Consider the following 27,095-nt stretch of genomic DNA (forward strand, 5'->3'; position numbering starts at 1 on the left):
AGAATGCATGCAGAGATTGTTTTGTCATGATTTTTGGGTCCCATGAACCCTGCACCATTCCTGCACTAAGCTCACACTTCTAAAAAGCTTGCCAAATTTTATTGGATGTTCTAGACTGAACCTAGAATGACATACACAGTCTGCTGCTTTTCCAGGTTGAGATTTCTCTACCATGGAATTTGTAAGACCTTCAGGGAATATATCCCTCACATGAGAAAACTGTCATGTAGACACAGCATGAGAATGCCAGTAAAAAGCCTTGGCAATGCACATAACCATGACAGAGTATGGGAAATCAACAACCAGAAAGTGAAACTGGGCTGTTGATTTTCTATGACTTCGTTGGGAGTTCCTTGTGAGGAACTTTTACCCATGCCAGCAGCATCTTCTCCACAATGCTGCTTCCCCTGTTAGATTGGGATCTCCTTGAAGGCAGGGGCCTTTCTTCATTTTTCTTTGTATCCCCAGTACTTAGCATAGTGCCTGACACTTAGTAGGTGCTGAACAAATACTGACTGACTGATTTTGTGACTGGAGAGTAGCTGGGGCCATAAGAAGTTATATGATGCTCCCAGAGACACACAGTCAGAAAGGGGGAGATTCCAGGGAGGGCAAATTCAATTAACTGGCATTGTTCAACAGTACTCTTTTAAGAGTTTGAATAAAGCGTTGAACAAACAGTTCACGCTTACGGAGACACTACAAAGATCTCGTCCTTCTTTAGCCCTCTGCAGCATTTAACACTATTTATTATTGATCACCTCTCCTGGATACTCTCTCCTCTCTAGGTTTTCATGACACCATCCTACTTAATAAACTCCAATGTTCCTTATTGCCTCTAGGATTAAAACAGAATTTCCTCTGTCTAGCTGTTCAACTTTTTAATATTTTATTCCTTTTCCTGGTCCTCATCCCATTTCCCATCTCCAAGCCTTTGCAATGGATGCCTGCCATGCCTGGAATGCCCTCCCTCCTCACCTCCACCTCTCAGAAGCCCTTGCTTCCTTTAAAACTCTGCTTAATCAGCACCTTCTACATGAGCCCTTTTATGACTCACCCCTCTAAATAGCAACCCCCCCATCCACCTTGTTTTTATTTGTCTACATGGTGTACTTTATTTTACATATCTCATATACTTATTTTCACACATTTCACATATATTTTGCATACACTTATTATGTACATTCTGTCTCCTGCAATAGAATATAAACTCCCTGCAGACAGGAACTATTCCATCTTTGTCTTTGGATCCCCACCACCCGCACAGTGCCCGGCACATAGTAGGTACTTAACGAATACTTGTTGGCCACCTCTAACATCTTTGACAGATTTCTGTCAGCACCCTTCAGACACTGTTGCTACCGTAGGTCACTGATAAGCCTCTGCCTCTTTTCTGCTGTCTAGATGCTGCTTCTAAGCCCTCTCTGTTAGGCCAGTGGAGCAGGAAGGCAGAAGTTGTTACTAATACCCCTAATGAGGGCACCTGCCTCTCAGAGACTGCTAGTAGGTAACAGATAAAAGCAGGGAGAACTTCATTTTTGGGGGGCTGATGTTGAGGCTGGTCCATCATTCTGCTGTTTCTTGGCAGGAAGTACAATAAGAAAGCTATGAAGCAAGGCAACACTGGGGTGCAGTGGGCTCTAGGGAATTTGTTGCTCCCAAGTGACTTTCCCTATGTGTTTATGTGTGTGTTAATTTGCGTTGTGTACCCCTTGGGAATTCCTGGGCATTGTACTGAAGCAAGGGCTAATTTGTAATCTGTAGCAGCAGGTTGTCAAACACTGACTGAGGTGAAGAGACAGAGATTTGCTAGTTGCCTAAAGTCTGAGGACACAGAGAACATAGAACAGTTTGGAGAATGGGAACTCAGTATCCTGAAATCAGTGACAGCTGCATTCCTGAGGCCTTGCCCAAATGCCTGGCTGAGTATGTGTCAAAAGTGATGGGATCCTGGCAATCAGAGGTCAGAGGACTCTGGCAGTCCAGGTCTATTCACAGATTCCTGTGACTCTACTCTTTTGGTATCTCAGCTAGACTGGTCAGGATAAACGTTCAGAATAACAATCCTGAAGCACAGTAAGAACATCTGTTAGCAAAGATTAGTTTATCAGGAATATTCTGCTCCTCCGCTGAAGCCCTACTTCAATGGCTAACTATGGTGTGGAGGTGACCTGGTGAACTTGAAGGTTACACCAATGGACCATACACTGTAACAGGTTCTACCAAGGTACAAGCTGGAACAGAAAGTATGGGCCTGGTGGTCAACTGTGGGTCTGTCCTCCAAGGGACAAACTGGCTAAGTTCATACAGACTCCATCCCCTTGTCCTAGCCTGCCTTCCCTCTTATCCCACCGGGATCTCTCCCTGCCTCCAATCTTTCTCCTAATTTCCCCTTCTCCTGTCTCCCTCCCATCTGTATACCAACCCTCCTCTTCACCCATGAGGAATAATAAAGGTGCACACCAACCCTCAGGCCCACTCCTCCCTACTCAACCATTGTGCACACCTGTCAAGGAAGCTGTAGGGGGGATTCCTGCCCAGGTGAGAGTTGGAATGGATGCCCCTCCACCCTGGGGGATCTTCCCGCTCTGGCATTCTAGGATTGTAAAATTCTTCTGAAAGCAGAAGCCTTTCCAAGGAGATACAGATCAATGATTATCGCAGGCCTAGAGGTTCTGCTGTGCTTTGGAGGGGAGGGAAGTGTTTTTTCCCACCTGCTTTTCTGGCAGAGGGGTCTTGGCACGGTCGTCTGTATTTTCAGCCACGTTCTTATCACTGACGTTCTCCTTTGCTTGGAAGCTTGTATACACATGTATTTTGGTAGTGAGGTCATCTTTTAGGCCCTCCACATCTTCTTCATCGCTTCCTGGCTGGTTCTTCCATTGTTTCATCAGCTCCAGGACATTTGTGGGTCTCACAGGAGTCAGCGTATTGCCCTAAGGTTATGGATAAATATCACCTTATCTCATCTCAGAGTACACATACTATTTACACTTATATATTTATGGATACATATACATATATATGTATATGTGTGTGATGTTGTTGTTATTGTAGTTCAGTTGTTTCAGTCATGTCTGACTCTTTGTGACCCAATTTGGAGTTTTCTTGGCAAAAGTAATGGAGTGGTTTGCCATTTCCTTCTCCAACTCATTTTACAGATGAAGAAACTGAGGCAAACAGGATTAAGTGACTCGACCAGGGTCACATAGCAAGTAAGTGTCTGAGGTCAGATTTGAACTCAGGTCTTCAAGTGACTGGCAAGTCGCTTAATCACTGTCTGTCCCAATTTCCTCATCTATAAAATGAGGAGAGCATCCATCTCCCAGTATTGTTGTGAGGATAAAATGAGATAATGTTTGTAAAAAATGCCAGTTATTATTATTATTATTATTATTATTATTATTATCATTCACACAATTTAGTAAATTTTCTTTTAGGGTCATTATATGGAAAGACAGGTTCCCAAGGTAGAATATTGCCTCATCACTGATTACACATTCAAAAAACAAGTAGCTAGGAGCAGAGAAGAATCCTTAAAAGCAATATGTAAGGAATGGCAGAACCACTTTAACATCAGTGGAACCCAGCACTTACCTTCTAGGTTCAAAGGTAAATACACAATAGAGCTGAAAGCAAAAGCGGAAGGCGTAGCACAACCCCAGCCTGTGTGTGAATATTTGGCCAATGCCATCCTGATCCACTACCACAAAAGAATGGGATCATTCTAGTTCCTGAGGGAGCAAGCTGAGACCAAGAAGAGGCTGCTGGATATGGACTGCCTATTCTGAATCTGCTGAGAGTCAATCCCTAGGGGACCTTCAGGAAGTCAGTTTGGCTCAGAAGTCAATCTGGAGCTGATACTCTGAGTCCTGAACCCAAATGGACTTCTAAGACCATCCTGAAACATCTGTATTCCAAGAACTGAACCAATCTCCTCAAGGTGCGTAGATGGGAGATAACTGAAGGCTGACCTAGCTGATTTGAGGATGTTCAGAAAGCAGATACCCCTGTTCCAACAAGTGCATATCTGCCCTCCTGGGTGCCAGACCCAGAGCAGCTTGTAAAGGTCAGGTTTCTCAAAGCATTTGCCTAAAAGCTGCCTATTTCATCACTTGTCCTCATGATGAGAAAAACGGTTTTTTCCTAGAACTTGACCTTATAGAGAACTTAAAGTTTTGAATGTTTAGCACTACATGGAAAATAATGTAAGATCAAGGGCTTTGGATCTGGAAGTGACTTTAGAGCTCAATCATGATCGTCCATCTTTTGTAGAGATAAGGAAAATGAGACCCCATGAGGTGAAGGTCCCTTATGAACTAACTGGAAAAACTGGCATCCACACCTGGGTCCATGGACTATAAATCCATGGATCATTCCACTATATTACACTGTACTTTAATCTATTATTGACATTAGGAGTTTATCCCTGAGAATGAAGAGAAGTGCTTTTTCTAGAGAAGACTTCTCTTCCTGAGTTCAAATCTGGCCTCAGACACACACTAGCTGTGTGACTCTGGGCGAGTCACTTACCCCTGTTTGCCTGAGTGTCCTTATTTGTAAAATGACGTGGAGAAGGAAATAGCAAACCACTCTAGTATCTGTGCCAAGAAAACCCCAAAAGGGTCACTGAGAGTCAGATGCGACTGAAATGACTGAACAACAACACTCTAGAGCAGCAAATCTAGGACCAAGGTCAGCGACAAAGCACAACTTAAAGAAAGACTTCAACTACTTGTCCTTTGGTATTTCACGGATATGTCATTTCTTCAGTGTTGTTCCTTTTCCACCAGGGCAATCACACTCTAGGCCTTTCTGAACATTTGTCATGAGCATCCTTCTGGTGATGAGGCTCTCTGAACTTAGCCAGACTAATTCTACAATCACAGACATACAGATCCAGCCAGGCCCATCCTCCAAGTCTTTTCAGCTTGGTAGGACCTGCCCAAGCTTGCAACCTTCTGGCACTCTGATATAATCATCGGATCATTAGCAATACATTTGAGAAAACCGCTGGAAGATGGCATTGTGTATTCTACTTCTTCAAAGTAAAATCACTAGTGCTGTTTTTAACATCTGTGACTCAGGGGTTGGCATCAAGGTTCTGCTGGTGTTTTCTGCCAACACTAGGCTCTCACCACTCTTGCTTAGATGCACAGTCCCTTGAATCATGGAATACTTGTGTTGATAGCAGAAGCTAGTGAGGCATTGAATATGCTCAGTGTAATAACAATGATGTCATTTAATGAACATCTACTATAGCAGTCACTGAAGGGCATAGAGGGATGAATAAATGCTTTAAGGTTTTCTAAGTGCTTTCCCCCACAACAATATTTCAAGGTAGGTACTGTAAGTATTAGTCTCCCTATTTTACAGAACAGGAAACTTTGATCAGGGGAGGTTAAGTGACTTGCCATCAGGCATAGAGTAGGTAAGCACTGGAGCTGAGACTCAAACCCAGGTCTTTGCTACTGAAAATATGTTTGCCCAGCGGGTGATCCCTAGTCATGTCCCTCCTCTGTCCAAAATTCTTTTTATGTCTCTTATTGCCTACCAGGTAAAGTTTATATTCCTTTGTCTAACATTCAAGCTCTCCTTGATTTTGTACACCCTCCATTTTCAGTCTTACCTCGCATCACTCCCTTCTGCAAGCTCTGCGCAACCAAATTGCATTATTTGCTCTTCTACCTTACCTACTCCTAGAATGTCCTTCCTCCATCTTTGATCTGTAGAACTCCTGTTGGTGTTGTTCAGTTGTGTCCAACTGTCCATAACTCATTTTGGGTTTTCTTGGCAGAGATACTGGAGGGGTTTGCCATTTCCTTCTCCAGCTCATTTCACTGATGAGAAAACTGAGGCAAACAGGTTAAAGTGACTTGCCCAGGGCCACATAGCTAGTAAGTGTCTGAGGTGGCATTTGAACTCAGGTCTTCCTGACTCCAGGCCCAGTGTTCTATCCACTGTGCCACCTAGCCGCCCTTAGCTGCTAGAACCCCTTCTAATCCATCAAAGCCCAACTTGTGTTCCCTCCTCCAAGAGGCCTTCCTTGATTCCTGCAGTTTACCATAATCATCCTTTCTATCATTCTAAACCTCATGGCTCTAGCATGCATTATTTTGTACTGCAAGTTTAGTTTGCTTGCAACTAGGCTCTCTTATCCTTCTAGACTATGAGGTCCATGAGAATGGGAATCATTTTTAATCTAAACTTCACATTTTCCCTAGTGCCAAGCACAATCGATTCTTAATATTTGTTTCTTTTTCATGGGTGGAATAATTCACTGATTGATTGAATGCTCATTTTATGAAGCCCCTACTATATTTGGCAGCACAGGGAACACAGAGATGAATGACAAGATTTCTGCTCTCAAGGAGCTCACGCTCTAGTAGGAACAATAACTACAAAATGAGGCAGTATGTGCAAAGAGCCATATAAGAAGTCTAACCAGGTGCTATAGGAATGTAAGGGAAGAAAATATTATTTACTAAGGAAGATCATGTAATACTTTGAGTAAATGGCATCTGAACTGGTATAAAAGGACTGTAACAGAGAGAGATGGAGAGGAAGCAGCTTGAACAAAGGCAAAGGATGAGAAAGAGTAGGGGGTGTTATGGGAATAGCACTCAAGTCTACCTAGAGTATAGGGGACAGTGGAAGATATGCCAGAAAATGTAGGAAGGGGCCAGAGAACAGGCTGACAAGTTTGGACTTGATCCTATAGGGAGCAAGGCATCCTGGAAGGACTAGGCTTTAAGAAGATGAATCTGTTGGCACAAGGTAGGAAGCATGAGGGAACAGGAGGTGGGGTACATGGAAGTGGAGACATCAGTTAGGAGACTTGGAGCACTGAGGGTGGGGTGGTGATGAAAAAAAACCTCAGTGGCTGTGAACAAGAACTAAATCAGAGAAAATAATCCTAGCCATCCTGCCAATGGGGGTCAACAAGCTTTGAAGGGCAAGTCCTTCCTGAATCTGACCTTCAGAAACATAAGGGAGCTTTTTTCCACGTTCTGTCATATTCATTTATATGCACGCACACTTTGTATTACTTTCTTTAGAACACTTTGGTTACAGATAACACATTAGAAAATGCACAAAACATCAACCAAATGATGGAAATCTTTCATCCGATGGAGCTCTTTGAAAGATGGCGCTACATTTTGTGTGAGTTGTTACATCAGGAAAGGTTGGCTTTGGAGCAGGGAGCCTCTGAGAGGCCTGCCATGTTTGCTTTGGACTATTTCAAACGGAGACTCTGAAGTATATGTCGCAGGGCTGTACACATTTAAGCAAAGGGTTTTGTCTTTTAGAAGTTAGCAAAGTGGCGATATTCTTCTAAACTTCACACACTGAACTCCTGAGGGTAGTCTTGTTCAGCGCACGCTTCCTGGCACATTGTTCCCGCAGCAGATAATTCAAAGGGGCCCATAAAGGGACAGCAACAAATTGCTCTAAAAGATCCAGAAATGGAAATTTGGACAAATCATCCAAGCCTACAACTGAATTACATTAATTAATAACTTCGATTAAATGATTCCTCAGTAATTGCTTGCAGAGCCTGTGGGCCCAAGCCATGCATTGTCTTCAGCTGACAACAGAGAAATCTGTAGGCAAACCAGCTCAAAAGGAGTGTCACAGTTGGGATTTTGTCCAACTATAAGTGTGCTTACTATGGTTTGCCAGTGACTGCTTGTTACCTCATTTGGGCAATTATCTGGTGTCAAAATAGTTTAGTACAAAGCAAAAATTAGAGCTAACGTTTTGGTAACATTTTACATCATTTTGCGCACTCCCTATTTGATCCTAGCAAGTTAACAATATGTGCCTACACTGTGCACTTTGTTTGCAATGGGATAACAAAGAGAAAAATGACATGGTCCCTGCAATCAAGAAACTTCATATTCTACTGGGAAAGGGTTTTTTTTTTTTTGTCGGGGGGAGGGGTAGAGCTATAACATGCATACAGATAAGTATACCAAAAAGCAATGGTGTCAAACTCGCAGAGAAACGGGGGCCACTAGACTATGAGAAGGATCTCTGTAATTGTGTAAGAACTTAGTTTTAAAATGCAATGTTATCTATGTTTCACTGCATTTTAATTTATTTTGTTAAATTTTTCTCAATTACATTTTCATCTGGTTCAGTCTGCACTTGGAGTGTGGTGGGCTGCATACAGTCTAGAGCCTGTGTACTGGACATGTCTGCTATAAGTCTATCAGACCATGACCTCCTTGAGAGAAAGGAAGGTCTTTTGCCTTTCTTTGTATCCCTAGCTCTTAGCATGGTGCCTGGCCCATCATTTATTAAATGTCGCCTGACTGACTAAAGTAGGGTATGAGAGGGGCAAAACAGGGGTCTAGACAATGTACTCAAACAAAATTTGAAGCATTACAGCTAGGAGATCAGGGAAGGAGGTGATCCATGGAGGAAGATAAAAATTTTGAAAGGCAGAGATGAGGTGGCCTGATGAGTTCGGGGAATCACTAGGAGTTGAGTTTGGCTGGGAGAGAGTGAGTGAAGGGGAATTCTCTGAATCTGGGCTACAAAGATAAGTTGGAGTCAGACTGCAGAGGGCTTTAGATCCCAGTTTTAATTTGGATCACTTTGAGGAAATGAAGAGTAACTGAAATTCGATGGTCTTCTTTTTTTTTTTTTTTTGAGGAGGGGTAGGCAGACTAGTGCCCACTAAGCTTCTGTGTGCAAATCACTGTTCTCAGTGCTGGGGATGTTATGAAGTTTAGGAGAAAAAGTATCTTCCTCATCCTCATTGAATGGATGAACAAGATAAATACTCATATAGCCATAATAAACAATATTGCATAATACGTTTGTTAGGAGATTGTAAGGCATAGTAGCATGTGAGGTCTAATCCTGAGACAAGTAGTGCAAGCATTTAAGTGTTATCCTCATGTGACATGAGAAAATTCAGGGCAGTGAAGTGACCTCCCTAAAGCCAAAGTCACAAGAAACATGATATGCTAAAAAAAAAAAACAAAACATACCAAGAATACAGGCCAAAATTAGATCCTTGGGGCACTCTGCTAACAACCTAACTCCACGTTTATGTTAACCAATTAATGACAACTCTGGGTCTAGTCATTCAACCAGTCCTGAGTTCATCTAGCTATACTAGCATTCAACTCACATTTCTCCATTCTGTCCACAAGAATAACATGAGAGACTTGCTGAAACCTAGATATCCTATGCCTGAAGCATGTTCCTGATCTACAAAAGGAACACATTCATCCCCATCCTATTGCTATTAAGCTATTCCTTTAAAATGGGATGTTAAGTGAAAATATATTATGAAGGGAGGCATTCAGAAACAGGGCAAGACAAGAACGATGGCTTAATCAGGCAACCATTTTACAGTAGTTTAAAAAACTCAGTAGGACCACATCTATGTAGCAATTCAAATGTAAAGGGGGGGGAGGAGAAGGAGGAGGAGGTTTCAGTGCTCCATTCCAGTGGGTGTAGGATGCAAACACAGATGATGAGCATTTAATGTGTCAATAAGGTAACTTCATGATCACATTAGGAAGTATAAGCACCTCTCTCTGAATGGAAAAGAAGTAACTTGCTGGAGGAACAGAAATTGGCCATGTCCTTATAAGGGCTTTAAATTGATAAGCCCTAGAGAGACTTGGCATTTCAGTAGTTCAGGTGAGCTGAAGTAGGAGCAAGAAGTCAGGGAAGAATCCAGATCTTCACCTCCTGGGGACAAATGGGACTTTTCTCACCTCACCCCCTCCAACTCCTCTTCCTCAGATTCATTTTCCTGAAGCACAGTTACAGAGTGAGTTCCAGAGAGTCTGAAACACAGCTGAAGGAGCAGAGACATAAATCCAGACAGACCTAGATACAAAGTCAGTCATCTGAGGCTGAAGGGGAGTGACACCTGGCAGTGTAGAAGAGAGCCAGGACTGGCCTCATGAGAGCTGCTGTGTCCTATCGGTAGCAGATTCTGGGAGCCCAGCTAAGCCTAGAAGAGATGTTGAGTTCAGGCAGCTTTGTGAGGATTCCCGGGGAGAGAAAAGACTTTCAGGCCCAGAGGAGCAAGTAGCCTTTGCCACATGCCTTCCCTACCTGTATCTCACTACTCATAGATGTACTCTTCCCACAGGTGCTGCATGTATTTGTGGGAGAGTGAGCCCCAGGTTTGTGGTGGGAATGCTTGGTCGGTAATGATCTGACTATGACGTTTTAGGAAATGTCATTGCTTTGAGCTAATTATACCTACTGTTGCTTGGTTGCTTTAGTCACATCTGATTTCTTCGTGACCCTATTTGGGGTTCTCTTGGCAGAGATGCTGGAGTGGTTTGCCATTTCCTTCTCCAGCTCATTTTACAGATGAGGAAACTGAGGCAAACAGGGTTAAGTGACTTGCCCAGGGTTACATAGCTAATAAGTGTCTGAGGCCAGATTTGAAACCAAGAAGATTATGGGGCAGCTAGGGGGTGCAGTGGATAGAACACTGGCCCTGGATTCAGGAGGACCTGAGTTCAAATCCAGTCTCAGACACATAACACTTAACTAGCTGTGTGACCCTGGGCAAGTCACTTAACCCCATTGCCTAGCCAAAAAAAAAAAAAAAGAAACGATGAATTCAGGAAGATGAATGTTACTGACTCCAGGCCCAGCACTCTACCTACTGTGACACCTTGCTTCCTCTAGCTGACTATGAATTGCAAGTACACCAGTAGTGGTTTGTTAACTACCCTTTGGAGACTCAATTTGTCAGAGAGAGCGTAAGTTGGGGGGAGGAGCCAGTAGAGGGTCTACATACAGTTACATAGTATTTGGCTTTTGATTAAACGGTGCCTGTGAAATAAGAGAAGCGGTCACAAAAGGCTCCTACATTTCAGGAAAAAGAAAGGCAGGCTTATACGTCTTATGAGGAAAGAGAATTAGTCTTTGGTGTTTGGGAGACATAAATGAACCACTGTTCAGTGATTCATGGAGAAAAGAATCCGACTTTTGGAATTTAGGAGTCTTAGGGGCTATTTGGGAAATTCAGAGGAAAGAAAGTGGGAGCTATGGATTTGCAAGGCTCTGGAAAGTAACCCATTATACCTGTCTGTAAGCCTTCACTTGGCAAACAAACTCAATTCATGGGAGATAGGTCTAAATTATGTACTCAATCCAGAGGATCATGGCCAAGAGTACCACAAATATGATGGCAGTTTCCTTATGACTAACTCAGGTTCCTAAGGCTCTCCATTTATTATTGTCATTTGTAACCTAAAAGCAAGTGAGGATTTTTTTTTTATTCATTCTTTCCATATATAAAAGCTGAATGAAGTACACCATGGCCTCAAGGAAACTACTCCTGCCTTATCTTGGCAAACAGGAAGTCCGTTGGGAATCCAAGTGGATTCTTCCGCATTGGTCCTCTACCATGCACCTCTAGCACATCCAGAGCAGGGTTTTCACCAGAGAAGTATCCTGAAGGTAACCAGGCTGCCCACAATAAAAGCACAAACCAAAATTGTGATGACAGCATATCTCTCGTGTGTGCTAGAAACATAAAATAAGAAAAATAGCGAGTAGCAGAACCAATTTAGAATGAAGTTTAGTGTTCTTTCCACTGCATTACATTGCCTGCCCCACCATGGGCTTGATTCTCTTCCTGTCATGGTATAGGAGAAAGGACAACCCAAGAGGCAATTGGAATTCAAAGAATCTTATTCTCACAGAATATCAAAGCTAGAAGGAACCTGAGAAGTCAGAACATGGAAATTTTAAAGCTAGAAGCAAGTCTAAAGATCCCAAACCCTCATTGAGAAACTGAGGTTTAAAGGGATCAGGATATGGAACTGGAATTTGAGAAGATGACTGATCCTAGAAATAGAGATTGTGGCATCACCTTTATAGAGATGACAGTATTTTTTACCAAGTTCAAAGAAATAGCTAAGACATAAATATGCTGTGGTGAAAATGACAAATGGCTTATTTTTGTTTTATGACGATTTTAACATCATTTCATGGATGTAAGATTGTTTTCCCCAAATAGACCTCAAACTTCCCATGAGAATCAATCTTCTATTTTCTTTGTATTTTACTCCTTTTTCTCCAACCCTATCCCTCTCTTTTCATAGCACCTACTCAAAGGCTTGTTGGATATCAGGCACTTAATAAATACTTGCTGAATTGATTGATTGCAATATGGAAATATTTCCAAAGAAATATCTGGATAATCAAATAAGCCTTATGAGGGAGGTGTTAAAATAATTCAACCATATTGTTTTCCAGTGTTGTTTTAGTGTTTCCTAAGTTCAGTGGTGGGTATTCCTGGCTTCTAGGGCAGCTAGATGGCACAGTGGATAGATGTTATGTATGATGGCCTGGAGTCAAGAAGACTCATCTTCCTCAGTTCAAATCTGGCCTCAGACACTTACTAGCTGTGTGACCCTGGGCAAGTCACTTAACCCTATTTGCCTCAGTTTCCTCATCTGTAAAATGAGCTGGAGGAGGACATGGCAAACTACTCCAGTATCTTTGCCAAGAAAACTCCAAATGATGGGTCACAAAGAATTGGACATGACTGCGAAGATCTATATCTCTGTCTTTGGTCTCACTCCTGAGCACTGCTCCTGTGTTACCAACTGCCTGTTAGATGTTCCAAACTGCATGCCACACAAGCGTTGCAAACTCAGCACACACATAGCAGAGCAGATGTCTTTCCTGCAAAACCTACATCTATTCCAAACTTTTTTTGCGTTGTCAAGGGTACTATCACCCACCTTGTCACCTAGGTTCCCTACTTTGGTATCATCCTTGACTCTTCCCTCCCTGCTACTCCACATATCCAATCAGTTGCCAAATCTTGCTGTTTCTATCTCCACAACATCTCTTGAACACGTTCACTTCTCTACACTCATGTGGCCCCCACCCTCATTTAGAATCTTATCACCTCATCTGGACTATTGTAATAGTCTCCTAATTTGTCTTTCTGTCTCAAGACTCACCTTCACCCCTCCGATTCACCCTCCATACATCTGATAGATTGATTTGATTAAGATATAGATCTGACCATGACACTGGCCTACTCAATAAATTCTAGTGGTTCTCTGTCACCTCTTGGATCAAATATAAAGCCTTCTCTTTGATATTCAAAGCTCTTTATAGTTGTTTAGTCATTTTTCAGTCACATCCAACTTTTCATGACCCCATTTGGAGTTTTCTTGGGAAAGATATTGGAGTGGTTTGCCATTTCCTTCTCTAGCTCATTTTACAGATGAGGAAACTGAGGCAAACAGGAGTAAGTGACTTACTCAAGGTCACAAAGCCATTAAGTGTCTGAAGCCAGATTTAAACTCAGGAAGATGAGTCTTCCTGGCTCCAGGCCTGGCAACTCTATCCACTACGCCACCCAGCTGTTCTAAAAAGATCTTTATAAGGTGACCTCAATTTACGCTTCCAGATTTATTACACATCATTCCACTTCATGCGCTCTGTTGTCCAGCCTCACTTAGGGTCTTCCGTTTGTCACATGCAGTACTCCATCTTCTCTTTCCATGCCTTCGTACCCATCCTCTGAATGTGCTTTCTCTCACCTATGCCTTTCAGCATCCCTAGTTTCTTTTAAGACTGTTCAAGTGCCCTGTACTCCATGAAAACTTTTCTAGTCCTCCCAGCTGCTAGCAAGTTCCCCCTGAAAAATCACTTTGTATCTGCTTTGTATGCCTTTTATATCCCCCTCTCTATGAATCTACCTGCTCCCTTGATAGAATGTAAACCTCTTGAGGGCAGGCTTTTGCCTGTTTATCTGTAGTCATTCGTAAAGCGCCTGGGACATCATATTGCTTAATAAATCTTCGATGACTGAGTTGATTGAACTTCTCTCAGGGACTTACCATGTCTCATCATCTTGCATTGTATCTGCTTGTGCACATGAAGTAGCCTCCTAGTCAGCTGTGGACACCAGGAGGGCAGTGGATGTGTGCTCTTGATTTCTGTTTTGCCCCCGTGCTGAGCACAAAGCTCTGCTCAGAGTTGGCACACAGTAAATTCTTGTTGAATTGAATTAGTTACCTTAAAAAAATTTTGGAAAGCAAAAACCACCTGGCTGCTTTAGTAAAAGGCTACAGAATCCAATTTCGATAAATGGGTAAGAACAAATAATACTATAACTCACTGTTATCCACCGATTATCAAGCAGTTCTTTAGCTGTTATTCTGTGGGCAGGGTCTACTTTCAGAAGCTGTTGCAAGGCGGATTTAGCTGCAGGAAAGGAAAAGTCCCTGAAAATTCTCATTTCTCTTTAACAACAATGAATGATACTCACCTCAAAATTTACCTTTGGCCATGTCTGTAAGGCACAAGTGGGAAATGAGACTTGATAACTACATAAGAAATCTGAATTAATGTGTAAAAAGTCTGACTCGACTGTATAGGCAGTCCAATGAGAGAATTTTTTCAGCCTACAGTGAGTTGTTTTGGGTGGTTTTTTTGCCTGCATTCCTCAGCTTGATGGTTCATATAGTGCACATTGACCAGATTAGATGTTAGCAAATATCTACTTTGTTAGGGCAACCTCTGAGTATTGGAGCTGTTCTGACCTTAACTACCCTTAATAGGTAGCCTATCCCTTATAGCCCCATCTACCTCTTGCTTTCTGCTGTCTTGTTTCGTTGTAGACAGCAGAATATTTGAAAGAAGGAGATGAACAGAAGAGCTAGGCCTCTTCAGAGGTAAGAGTCAGCACTTGACTCCCATGAGGACTAGATACACTATGACTGTGCTCATCTCCTATCCAATGGGAAATGGGATGTAATGCCTTTTCAAATTCTCTGGCTTCCTTAGGGAAACTCTAGGGCTCTTCTCAAGAGAGCTTTTAGATGAAGGAAATGAGCCTCAAAACAAAGAAATAGCTTACTAATCAAGGGCCTAATCAAGAGGTCTACTTTTTACAAGCTTTATTGTTAACTGATGGCAGAACACAAAGGTATCATGATATTTTGGGGGCTGGGGTGATTCCCCTTGAATCTGGCTGACCCTGGATAGGGGAAGTGTGCCTATCTTGCTGGGCCTCAGAATCAGAGTAGTAAGTTCTCAGCAACAAATCTCTGTATGCTATGCACTTTCTCTCTCTCTCTCTCTCTCTCTCTCTCTCTCTCTCTCTCTCTCTCTCTCTCTCTCTCTCTCTCTTCTCACTAGACCTTTCCAACCTTACATGGTTCCATTTGGACCTTGTACTTTCAGCTTCTGTCAACTGGTTAGGCCATCTGTTCAAACTCATTCTACAAAATAAACAATTTCAACTTTCCTTTCTGACAAAGTGACTGACAGCTTCCTGTAAGTACCTAAAAAGATGTTCAGGGGCAGGGAAGTTGCACAGTGGACAGAGCACCGGCCCTGCAGTCAGGAGGACCTGAGCTCAAATCTGATCTCAGATACATAATATTCACTAGTTATGTGACTCTGGGCAAGCCACTTAACTCCAATTGCTTCACCAAAAAACATATGTTCAAAATACTGTCATTGTTTTCAAATATTTTTAATATTGTCTCTATTTGCTTTAATTAGAAATACCGCCCTCCAAATTATCCTTACCAGAGTCACTCACAGTTTCCCAGATGCTATTTCCAAAACGTAGATGCCCTTTTCTTATTAATTCAAAAAGTTTGTCTTCAGAACTTGCCAAAAATGGAGGTTGCCCACATAATCTATAATAAAATCAATGTTAAATTTAGACATTAAAAATCTCAAAGAAAAGGTGGGTGATAATCATGGCTTACATTTCTATAACACTTCAAAGGTTGACAAAGTGCTTGGCTCACAGCACCTCTGGGACAGAGATTCCTTCAGGTATTCCCATTTCACAGATGAGGACACTGAAGCTCTTAAGGGTTCAGCAAACTGTCAATGGTCACACTGCTAGATGCCAGAGCTGGGACTTAAAGGGCAAGTTGAAAGATCTCAGTCTAGCATTATTTTTACAGATAAGCAGCCTAGGCTGAATCTGAATCGCTGTGTCATGACTGGTGAACTGACTTCCTCTTCTGAGCTAGGTACCAGACAGTGCCACAGCACTGAACATGCCCTTGGAAAGATGGAATCGGATAGGGAGGAGGGAGGCGGTAACAAAGGCAGGCCACAAGTGCCCCTTTATTCCTCTCCTGGCTATGCTTTTCCTGACTCTTTAGACTTAGCCACTATGACACTGTTGCCTTCTCCCCTCCACTTCTCAAACCCACTTCTTTCCACCTTACTGGGCTGCCTTCTGTCATTGGTGAGTTCCTTCCAAAACTCTATTTTGGGGATGAGGCCAAGCCCATTGGGCTTCATTGGAAGTACCACCTCACATATCTTCCTCCAGTGATATTTGTCCTCTTCCAATATCTTTTGGTAGCACAAAAGTGCTACCTTATGCACACAAAGGTGCTTCCAGAGCTGTACAAGCCTCATTCAGGCTGTATCCGTAGTCAGAGGACCTGCTTAGTTGAAGTCAAAGAGGATCAACATTACCAGAATCTTGATTCCCAGGTAATTTTTCTTTTCTTTTCTTTTTGGTCACAACAATCTGAGAAGACTATCTACCAAGGCTTGGAGAGATTGTCATTCCTGTTAGTGGACAGAGTAATAGCTCCTGGAGACTGAATTTAATACAAACGTATTACTGTTAACACCAAGAAAGGAAAAGTCTAGTTAAACGTAAAAAGTATTCATTCATGTTTCTGCCTGATTAATAATGGGCTTCTAATGGAAATCAGGACATTTAAAGGGCCCACCCCAATCTGTGAGGCTGATCTTGTTGAGGGTTGAACGATATGCCATTATCAGAGAGCATCTTGGACTGGGCGGGCCATGGAACTGACTCTGTGTGGCAAGTCTTATGTTTTCAGTCTTCTATTTTACTGTCGATGGAATTAAACCAGCATTACCATAATAGATGGTCTATTTATTGATGTGTGTGCTAGTCCAATGGTCTTTAAACCCTTTAATCCTAAAGAAGTGAGTTAAATCTTTATGGTCTTAATCTGGTCATAATTTGTTCAACATTCTCTATCTTTCTGTTTCTGCCTCCAAGGAAAACCTCAGACACTAACACTTTCTGAACTAGTATCAACTTGGGCTACATTTGGGATGATGATGATGATAATAATAACTTTCTCAGAAATAAACGACTTTCATTCCTGTGGTCTAGTGTAAGCTGAAGTGGACTGCTGCAGGAAAAAAAAAACCTGTAATGAAACTTGTTCACATACCAAAGGTTTCTGTTAAGAGATAAGCATCTATCAAACTGTTTTGTATACATATATCCTAATACCTCCACGGTTTATTTCTCCAACTTATCCTGACCATCCCATCATCCTTTCCATTGCTAGAAGGAATTCTCCAGAAGAAAGGCTTTATGGGAAATTACTATCTATTGCAGCAAGTATTGGCCATCTTAAGGTCTGGTTCATTGAGCCTGCTGCCAACCTATGATACCAAATCAGCTGATCACTCAGGTGCTCCGGCACAGCCTGGATAGCATATAATTGTAGCTTAAGGGCTAAATGTTTAAAGTTTAGATTTTTTTTTTGTCTCTGCAATTTTACCTGCACAAAATTGTACCTAATGGTTGGTCAATCAAAGGATATGGCATTTTATGACAACAATTCCTTGCACATATGAAAAAGGGAGTCCCAGAAATGAGAAATGGCTTAAAAATCTTTCCATTATTTTTGTTGCATTGGTCCAAGTTAAAATAGCCAAGGAAGAGCACACATAAAGAATATTTACTACTCTGAATTCTACCCTGAAGAAAGGATGATGACTTGCCCTGCTAAGGAGAGGTAGCTTTAGGGTAGTCATACAAGAATATGTCTCCCCTCTGGAAAAGATAATTAATACATATGATCACAAGCTAGAGTAGCTCATTATTTATTAATAAAGACATTAACTTCATAAACAAAGGTGTGTGCAGAAGGGCATGTAACTTTATTATGATGCCATGTAGTCATGATCTGAAGCTGAGAAAGTAGAAAGCTCTCTTTTTTTTTTAAAGGGGGGGCAGGAAACAGGTACCTACTAAACTCACTAATGAAAACCTTTGCTATACTAACAATTATACAAGTGTCCAAAATGAAGGGGAGGGGGTGGTAATTATGCCACTATAATCTGCTCTCACCAGAATACATATAAAGAACTATGTTCAGTTATAGATGCTGCAATTAAGCATTGGATGCTTAAAACTTAAAAACCTTCACTTGATCCTACCATCCCCACAAGCTGTCATCCAATATCTTTTTTTCCCTTCTATAGCCAAATCCTAGGGGAAAAAAAAGTTGCCTCCATTCATTGCCTCTACTTTTTCACTTCCCTCAGCCCTAAACTCCTAAACTCCCTCTAGTTCCTAAATGCCTTGCAATCTGGCTTGTGACCCCACTTGACTGAAATGGCTCTGTCCAAGGTCACTAATAATCTCTTTATTACTGGATCCAATAGCTTTTTCTCCCCTTTCCCACTCTTCTTGAACCCTCTGAAGCGTCTGACACTACTGACTACTTCATTCCTCTGAAACTACTCTACTACCTATTTTTCCTTACACTACTCAAGGATTTCTCCCTCCTGGTCTGACTGATTATTCTGTCTTCTTTATAGGTGATGATGGATTCATCTTCTGTTCCCCACATGGGAATGTAATCCAAAGCTCTCGTCTCTCCTGTTCTTTTCTCTTTCTGTGTGTGTCTCTCTCTTTCTGCTTTTCTGATCGTTTCTGTCCACCTCCATCCATTTCTACCCAGTGCTCTCCTGGTTCTGCACTCAGGCCTATCCTGATTTAATTTTGTTTTGTTTGAGTGTGTGTATACATGTGTGTTTACATGTGGATATATACATGTGGATATCGACATACATAAGTATGCACACACAGATAGATAGAATTTATTTATCTATGAATATGTTGAGGGCAAAGACTCTCTCACTCTGACATTAGTGTCCCAAGAACTTTGCATAGGGCCTATGGTGCCCAGCATACAGCAGGAGTGTAATAAGTGTCTATTGACTGATTCATTGAACAACAGTAAAGAACTAAAGCACAAGCAATAAGAATGCTGGGAGGAAAATAAAATTGAATTAAGACAAAAACATTTTAAGGGAAAAAGAAAAAAATAATGCTGAAGGGAATGTTAAGACCATATTATACAAAGAACTGTTCAAGGAACTAGCAAAGTTTAGCCTGCAAGAAAAGCAGACTTAGGGAGGACAGGATGTGTCAAGCAGAAGACAGGAAATTGATACACTCTGCTTGTTCCCAGAGGGCAGAACCAGGAGAGCAACAGGTGGAAATTATGGGGAGGCAGATCTTCATAGGATCATGGGTTTAGAGACAGAAGGGACCTTATGTAACATCTAGTCTAATTATGATCCCATTATCCTGTGAGCGCCTTCATTTTGCTGTGCAGCCCAGAAAGATGTGACTAGTACAAGGTTCCACAAAGAATTAAAAATAGGGCTGAGGTTTTTATCCAAGTCTCTGGATATGAGGAAGATCTTCTTAATAATTAAGTATTATCCAAATGATTATCCAATTACGTATTGTCCAAAAGTGAAATGGGCTGTTTTTGGGGAGAGTGAGCTCCCCTTCACTAGAGATAGTCAAGCAGAGGCTACCACTAGGTGATTACTGTTAGGGACCTCTAGAGAAAGAATTCATGCTTCAGGAAGGACCTGAGTTCAAATCCAGCCTCACACACATAACACTTACTAGCTGTGTGACCCTGGGAAGGTCATTTAATATAGATGACTTTAAAAAAATTTTTTTTATTAATTTATTTTGAATTATCAACAATCACTTCCATAAGCTTTTGAGTTTTTAATTTTTCTCCCCCTCCCTCCCCACCTCTCTCCCCTAGATGGCATGCCAATCTGATATAGGCTATGCATATACATTCCTATTAAACATATTTTCACATTAGTGATGTTGTAAGTAAGAATTAGAACCAATAGGAGGACCTACCAGAAAGAGGAAACAAAACACAACAGAAGAAAAAAAACAGCAAATAATATGCTTCGATCTGCATTCAAACTCCTTATGAACTAGATAACTTTTAAGGTTACTTCCCGCTCTGAGATTCACATTCTATGAGACAGAAAAGCCAAGAACCTCACACATATACATGCATATACACACAGATTATTCTGCATTCATATGGGAGGAGGGAAATCACAAATTGTTCAAATTGCCCACACCCTGGATCTCAAGAGCATAAAACTCCAAGTGACACAATGCCTACTCTAATGTACAATATGTTCAACGGGAAAAAACATGGAGAATGTAGACCAATGGAAAGAAGAGCAATTAGGGCATAAAGCCCATTTCTCTTCTTTTTCTGCAGACATGGCCCTTCTCTAAGTCAGTGCCCTTTGCTTTTTGAGAGGAAACCCAATAGGATTCTCCAATCAGATGGATCCCTGGAACATCTAAAATTGTGATACTTTAAGGACCTGTAATTTCTCTCTCTCTCTCTCTCTCTCTCTCTCTCTCTCTCTCTCTCTCTCTCTCTCTCTCTCTCTCTCTCTCTCTCTCTCTCTCTCTCTCTCTCTCTCTCCTCTCTCTCTCTCTCTCTCTCTTTCTCTCTCTCTCTCTCTCTCTGGACAAGGCAATTGGGGTTGAGTGACTTGCCCAAGGTCACACAGCTAGTGAGTATCATGTGTCTGAGGCCAGATTTGAACTCAGGTCCTCCTGACTCCAGGGCCAGTACTCTATGCACTGCACCACCTCGCTGCCCCAAGGACCTATACTGTCACCGGTGTGAATGGAGATCGCAGTCACTCTACCAGTGTACAGTCCGTAGATAGTCTTTGTGGCCCTCTACTTGATGCATTGGTGGCTCAAACTCCTGGCTAGAATGGTTCTCTGATGACAGATATACTGCCTGTCATCAGGTGTGTGTGTATCTACACATATGTATATATGTAAGAGTGCATATAGGCTTATACCTAAAGCTTTTCCTGCTTGGTTCCACTTGCATGGCCTTCCAGAGTCTCCAATATTACTCCAGTTATCTCCATGTCAAGATAAGTCAAGTTCAAAGAAGACATAATGAAATGTAGTTTTAAGTCATTAATTTCCATTTGGATTTGGTCAATTCCTTAAAAGAAAGGTACCTCTTGAAAAATAGAGCCTCTCAAGTCTGTGTGGCAAAAAAAGCCATCATGAAAGATCAAACTCGAATACAATGATGTAGAAAATCACAAATTTACCAAATCCCTCCAATACACTTGCATGCACAAACATACACACACACGCGTACACATACACACATACACACACACACACACACACACACACACACACACAAACACACAAACACACACTCATGACCTGAAACGGACAGAGTCTCAGAGGAATGATGATCACTGGCTCTGAATTCCAATTCTGCCTCTAATGCTTACTACCTGTGCAACTGGGAGTCACTTATTAAACTCACCAATCTCAGTCCTCTAATTAGTTAGACTAGAAAGACTGAGGTCCCTTCAATCTCTTGAGCTATGCTTACACCTGTGTACCAGGCAAGCACATTGAATATGCTTTCTCTTTTTAAGGAGAATATAATTTAAACTCCTAAAGACAAAAACTTGCTTGAAGCTCTTAAAATTCTTAGCATGTTACATGTGTATTATTGCAAGATATTAAGGAAGCACAGAATATCAGATGGGGCAGTTAGGTGGCACGGTGGATAGAGCACCGGGCCCAGAGTAAGGAAGCCTAAGTTCAAATCCAGTTTCAGACACTTGCTAGCTGTGTGGCCCCAGGCAAGTCCCTGTTTGCCTCAGTTTCCTCATCTGTAAAATGAGCTAGAGAAGAAAGTGGGAAACCACACGGGTATCTTTGCCAACAAAACCCCATATGAGGTAAGGGAGTGAGATTAAGAGTCATTGGATGTTAAGGAAGGAGGGATATTGGAGAGTCCTCTACACAATTACATGCCACCATCTCCATATTATATTCTGTGCTAACCTATCTCCCTGAAGAGTTTTTGCCCCATGTGAAAAATTCCTACTTATATCTGTGCGTACAACAACTCTCTTAGGTAGACACAACTGAAATGACTGAACAATAACAAAATAAAGTCAGAAGTGGGATGGACCTTAGGGAACACAAAGTCCTTTCTTCATTTTATAAACATGAAAACTGAGACCCCAAAAGAAGTGATTTGACCAAGGTCACATTAACTGACTAATGAGAGGGGCAAGACTAGACCTTGGACATAGTGACCCCAAGTTCCATACTCTGCCTACTGTACCACTTGGCTTTTCCCCACCCTAAGGCAGAACCTCAAAGTCTAAAGAGATAAGCCATCTCACAGCTTATAACAAGAGAATGTTTAATTCTCCAAGGCATCATCAAGATGGATAACAATAATCCCTCATATTTTCATATAACATTACAGTTATTTACAAAGCATTTTAAATTCATGAGCCCATTTAAGCCTGGTGACCAGAAGATTAACTAGGGCAGGGCAGTTGGAGCTTTGACTGGGTGAAATGTCATGCTTCTTTCTCACAGTGGTACAGAGATTGTGGCTTTCATGCCTCATGGCTTCTGGAGGCTAGAAGAAAGGAGATAGAGAATAAACAAGGGCTGGCAAAAGTTGAGGGAAACAGAGATAAGACGGACCAGTGCTTCACCTAGCAGAGCCTATGTCCCTTTGGAACTAGGGGAGGTGGAAGATAGGGCTGATAGGTGAAGACGGGCCTGGGAAAGGGTGAGGAAGTAGGGTTATGGGCCAGCAAGGTTGGAGGAAGAAGGGGAAGGAACAGGCTACCTCCTCTCCTTGCTTTAATTGAATAATTTGATATCTCAACATGGCTTGTAGGGTGGACAAGGCAGCCCCAAGAGGGGGTTAGGGAGTGAGATTAAGAGTTATTGGATGTTAAGGGAGGAGGGATGTTGGATAATCCTCTACACAGTTACACACCACCACATTGTCTTCTGTGACAACCTATCTCCCTGAAGAGTTTTCGCCCCATGTGAAAAATTCCTATTTAAGTCTATGCTTACAACACCTCTGTGAGATAGGCTATGTATGCATCATTTCATTCATTCTGTAGATGACCAGGATTTAATCCAGATTCAGACCTAGGTCTTCCTGCTCAAATCTAATACTCTTTCTGACATACCATCTTTCTCATGCTTACTGCACTTCTAGTCTTTACCAGGTGTCCTAGTCCTTAGGAATTCTCTAATTAGGCAGAACAACTATCCCTAATTTTCCAATGCACTCTATAGATGCCAAAAATGACTAGAACTGGCACTACAGAGATTATTGACGCTATTTTGATAATTCTCTACTTCATTTATGAATAACTTCTATTTTCAATGTCAATTCAGTAAGCATTTAGAAAGCAACTACTACATGCCAGATATTGTACTAGGCAACAGAGATATAAAGAGAAAAATAAAATGATCCCTGCTCTCAAAGAGCTTACATTCTATGGAGTGAAACAACATGTAGCCAGATAAGTAAATACAAAAGCCACACCAAGTAAATAAAAAGTAGGTGTGGGCAACAATGTAAAAACTGGGGGAGCCAGAAAAGGCCTTGTAGAGGTGGTGGCATGTCAGCTGAGTGAGCCTTGAAGAGAAAGAGAGAAAAGCTAGGAGAGGAAGCACAGCAGCAAAGGGAAGGGCTTTCACTTTTATCTCTTGGCATGAGTGACTCCATCTTTAAATAAGATTCCATTATGGCATAAAATGAAGTCATGTCCACTCCCCTGTGGTTGAGTTTCACATCCACTGCTATCTGCTTGCAGAATGTTTTATACTATGTTTTTATCATTACCAGTGTCCTTATCATTGCAACGAACAAGTCTCTAAGAAGTCCAAAAATCATATCTGAGAATTCTGTATTCTGTCTTTATCTCTCTTGTATGGAATACTGTCACCATGTACTTAGTCACAATTTGAGATCCAGTATCTATCTTCTCTCCCTCCCTCCCTCCCCCCGCCTCTCTCTCCCTTCCTCCCTCCCTCCACCCATTTATGTGTTGCTCTCTCTCTCTCTGAACATACAAATATGGGTTAGAAACAGCTTATAATCAGAGTTCACTTGATTTATAGTGGAAACTTAGTGAGTGAAACAGCGCTTGCTATAGTTTATAATAATAATCCAAATAAAGTTTCTCTATGACTGTACCCTAAAAATTCTGAGCTGTTTTTTTTTCACCCCAAGACAATGAACATTCCAGGCATGGAAGCACCCATGCAAAGCATTTACTGAGCACTAGGAGGCAGAAGATGGAATGCTATGTACAGTAACTTCAAGTAGATTAGTTTAGCTGGAAAAAAAAACATGCACAAGGGAGACTAATGTAAAATCAGACTGGAAAGACAGGCTGGTGCCAGATTGTGAAGGACTTTAAACAACAAACAGCAAAGTCCTAAAGGTAACAGAGAATTACTGAAGCTTCCTGAACAGGGCAGTGGCGTGGTCAGACTTGTGATCAAGGAACATAAATTTGGGAGTTATGTGAGAGATGGATTAGAAGGGGGAAGAGACTGGATTCAAGGAGACCAATTAATTAGGTTGCTACTGCAATAATCCAAGTAAAAGGTATTAAGAGCCTGAACTAGGGTGACTGCGATTATGAACACAGAAAAGAGGGTTGAAAGTGAGAGATGTTGATACAGAACCAACAAGATTTTGCTGTTGGTTGGATGGGAAGAGAATATAATAATAGTAGTAGTAGTAGTAGTAGTAGTAGTAGTAGTAGTAGTAGTAGTAGTAGTAGTAGTAGTAGTAGAGTAATGAAAACTAGCATTTATAGAGAGCTTTAAGGTTTGCAAAACACTTTACAAATATCTCATTTGATCCTCACAAAAATCCTAGGAGGTAGATGCTATTATCATCTCTGTTTTACAGATGAAGAAACTGAGGCAAGAGATGAGATTAAATGGTTTGCCTAGGATAACACAGCTATAAAATGTCTGACGCAGTATTTGAATTCAGATCTTCCTGATTACCAAGTCCAGTGCTTCATCCCTTGTTTTGCCTAGCTGCCTCCAGAGAAGTGAAGGAGGACACCCAGATTGGGAACCTGGGTGACTACAAAAATGATGGTGTCTTTGAAAGGAATAGGCAAATTAGTAATAGGTTTAGGTTGTGAGTAAGAAAATGAGTTCTGTTGTAGACTTTTTGAGTTTGAGATACCTATGGCACATTCTGGTGGATATGTCTAGAAGACCATCGGAGATGAATGCCTTGGTGCTCTGGAGAGAGATTAGCGCTGCAATATATAAATTTAGGAGGCTTTGCATAGAGTAGAACCCATTGGGAATGAAGTTCCCAAGTGAGTAGGTGTAACAAGAGAATGAGGGCCCAGAACAGAGACCTGGTTACCCCTACACCAAAGGGGTGGGGATATGGGTGATGATCAAACATAGTATATATTTAAAAGGATCAGGCAGACCATTCTAGGGTAGGAAGAGAACCAAGAGAGAGCAATGCCATGAAAACCCAGGAAGGAGAAAGAATCCACGGAGAGGCAAGATTCCGGTGTCAAAAGCCACAGAGGTCAAGGATTAGGAATGGGAAAAGGCCATTGAATGTAACAATTAAGAGATTGTTGGTGATCTAGAGAATTACCACCAGTTTAGTTGTGGGATTGTAAGCCAGATATCAAAAGGCTGAGAAGTGAGCAGGATGTGAATATGTGGAAAAGGGAACTGAAATGATATTTTTTTTTAGGAATTTGGCTGCAAAAATGAGGAGAGATATGGAATAACAGCTTGAAGGGCTGGGGAGTCAAGTTTGAGCCAAGACAAGGGGGGGAAAGGCTCTTTTCCCCTCCCCATATCCAGAGTGCTCAATACTATATCAACCAATATAAAGGGGCTATAAATAATAAGATTTAGGATTTAGGGTCAGAGGACCAACACTAATTCTGCTACTTAATTTATATTGGGCAACTTACAACCTCTCCATGAGCCTTAATTTCCTCAAATGAAAATTAGGGGACTGGTTTTAAATGATCTCTATGGTCTCTTCTAGCTCTAAATCCTATGCTACTTCCATCACTTACACAATTTAAAATAATGCATTTCTAACACACATAACTGATGATTGATAAAATACACTGTCAATTATTTGAAGATGGCTTCCCAGGTTGTGGCTAAACTCATCTTTTAATAGATACCTCTTTGTCTTAATGCAAACTCAAAATTCAGCACGATATAGTAGGTAGAGGACCTGGGTTCAAAGCCGTGCCTTTAACATATACTAGCTGTGTGACCGTGGAAAGGTAATTCTCAGCGACTCAGGCAAGTCTCTAATATTCAGGTTAGAGACCAGTTGCCAATTGGTACTCCTTGAAAGAGATCCCAAATCAACAAGTTACCCCCTTTGTTGAATTCGTAGATCCAAGACAAAAAAAGGGAAAAAAAAAGGCAAGTTCACAAGCCCCTCTAGCGGGAAGTCCCATTCATTCATGTTTCGCTGGCTACTTACAGCATGAACATAATGACACCTATGCTCCAGATGTCACACTGTTGGCTATAGTCATGGGCATTGATCACTTCAGGTGCTGCCAAGCAAGCAGAAAACAATAATATTAATAATGCAAAAAATGACTGAAAAGCTTAAATAAAGAGAATGAAGGATGCGTGGATGGGGTGTCATTGATTTTCCTTTGAAAACAAGAACCAGCAGATGTTTTAAATGAATAATGCACAGGTCTTAAAAATCCATGTGGATGTGTCCTCACTTCTATCTCTCAGGTCCTAATGAGACGATGACATAAACTGAGGAATTAAATGGGATTTGGTTTTCTCTTTGTAACTGGTTAAAAGTAATTTATCAAACCCTGAGTACTTTTAGTCAACCAATTCAACTCTACATCTTTTTCTGCTCTCAAATCTCTCATTTCTATGTCCTATTTCTACTCATATCTTGTAAGCCCCAACCCTGGATTGTTCCTGCCCCCCCTGCTTCTACTCATACACTTCACAGCCAGAGGTAGTCACACAACCAAGCTAACTGGGACACTACAAATTTGTTATCTGATCTCATCGGGGCTTTTACTGCACCGTGACAGGACTTTTACTCCTTCCTAATTGATTCACAATCCTATTCCACACATTGGCTGTTCCAACCCTTCTCTCC

At 41.6% G+C, this 27,095-nt stretch overlaps 1 protein-coding gene across 3 annotated transcripts in view; it reads right to left on the bottom strand.

Annotated features, from left to right (window-relative positions):
- The window catches only part of STK33 (serine/threonine kinase 33), a 243,699-nt gene that overhangs the window by 41,137 nt on the left and 175,467 nt on the right, over nucleotides 1-27,095 (bottom strand). For all 3 annotated transcript variants that reach the window (XM_078148266.1, XM_078148265.1, XM_021001984.2), the window contains exons 9-12: nucleotides 26,442-26,517; nucleotides 15,556-15,668; nucleotides 14,138-14,223; nucleotides 2,715-2,936 (exon numbers count right to left, since the gene is read on the bottom strand). In XM_078148266.1, coding sequence (XP_078004392.1) covers nucleotides 2,715-2,936; nucleotides 14,138-14,223; nucleotides 15,556-15,668; nucleotides 26,442-26,517 — 497 coding nt within the window. The remainder of the gene's footprint in view (nucleotides 1-2,714; nucleotides 2,937-14,137; nucleotides 14,224-15,555; nucleotides 15,669-26,441; nucleotides 26,518-27,095) is intronic.

The sequence above is a fragment of the Phascolarctos cinereus genome, unplaced genomic scaffold, assembly GCF_003287225.1.
Source record: "Phascolarctos cinereus isolate Bilbo 61053 unplaced genomic scaffold, phaCin_HiC Scaffold_9;HRSCAF=440, whole genome shotgun sequence".
Lineage (NCBI taxonomy): Eukaryota > Metazoa > Chordata > Mammalia > Diprotodontia > Phascolarctidae > Phascolarctos > Phascolarctos cinereus.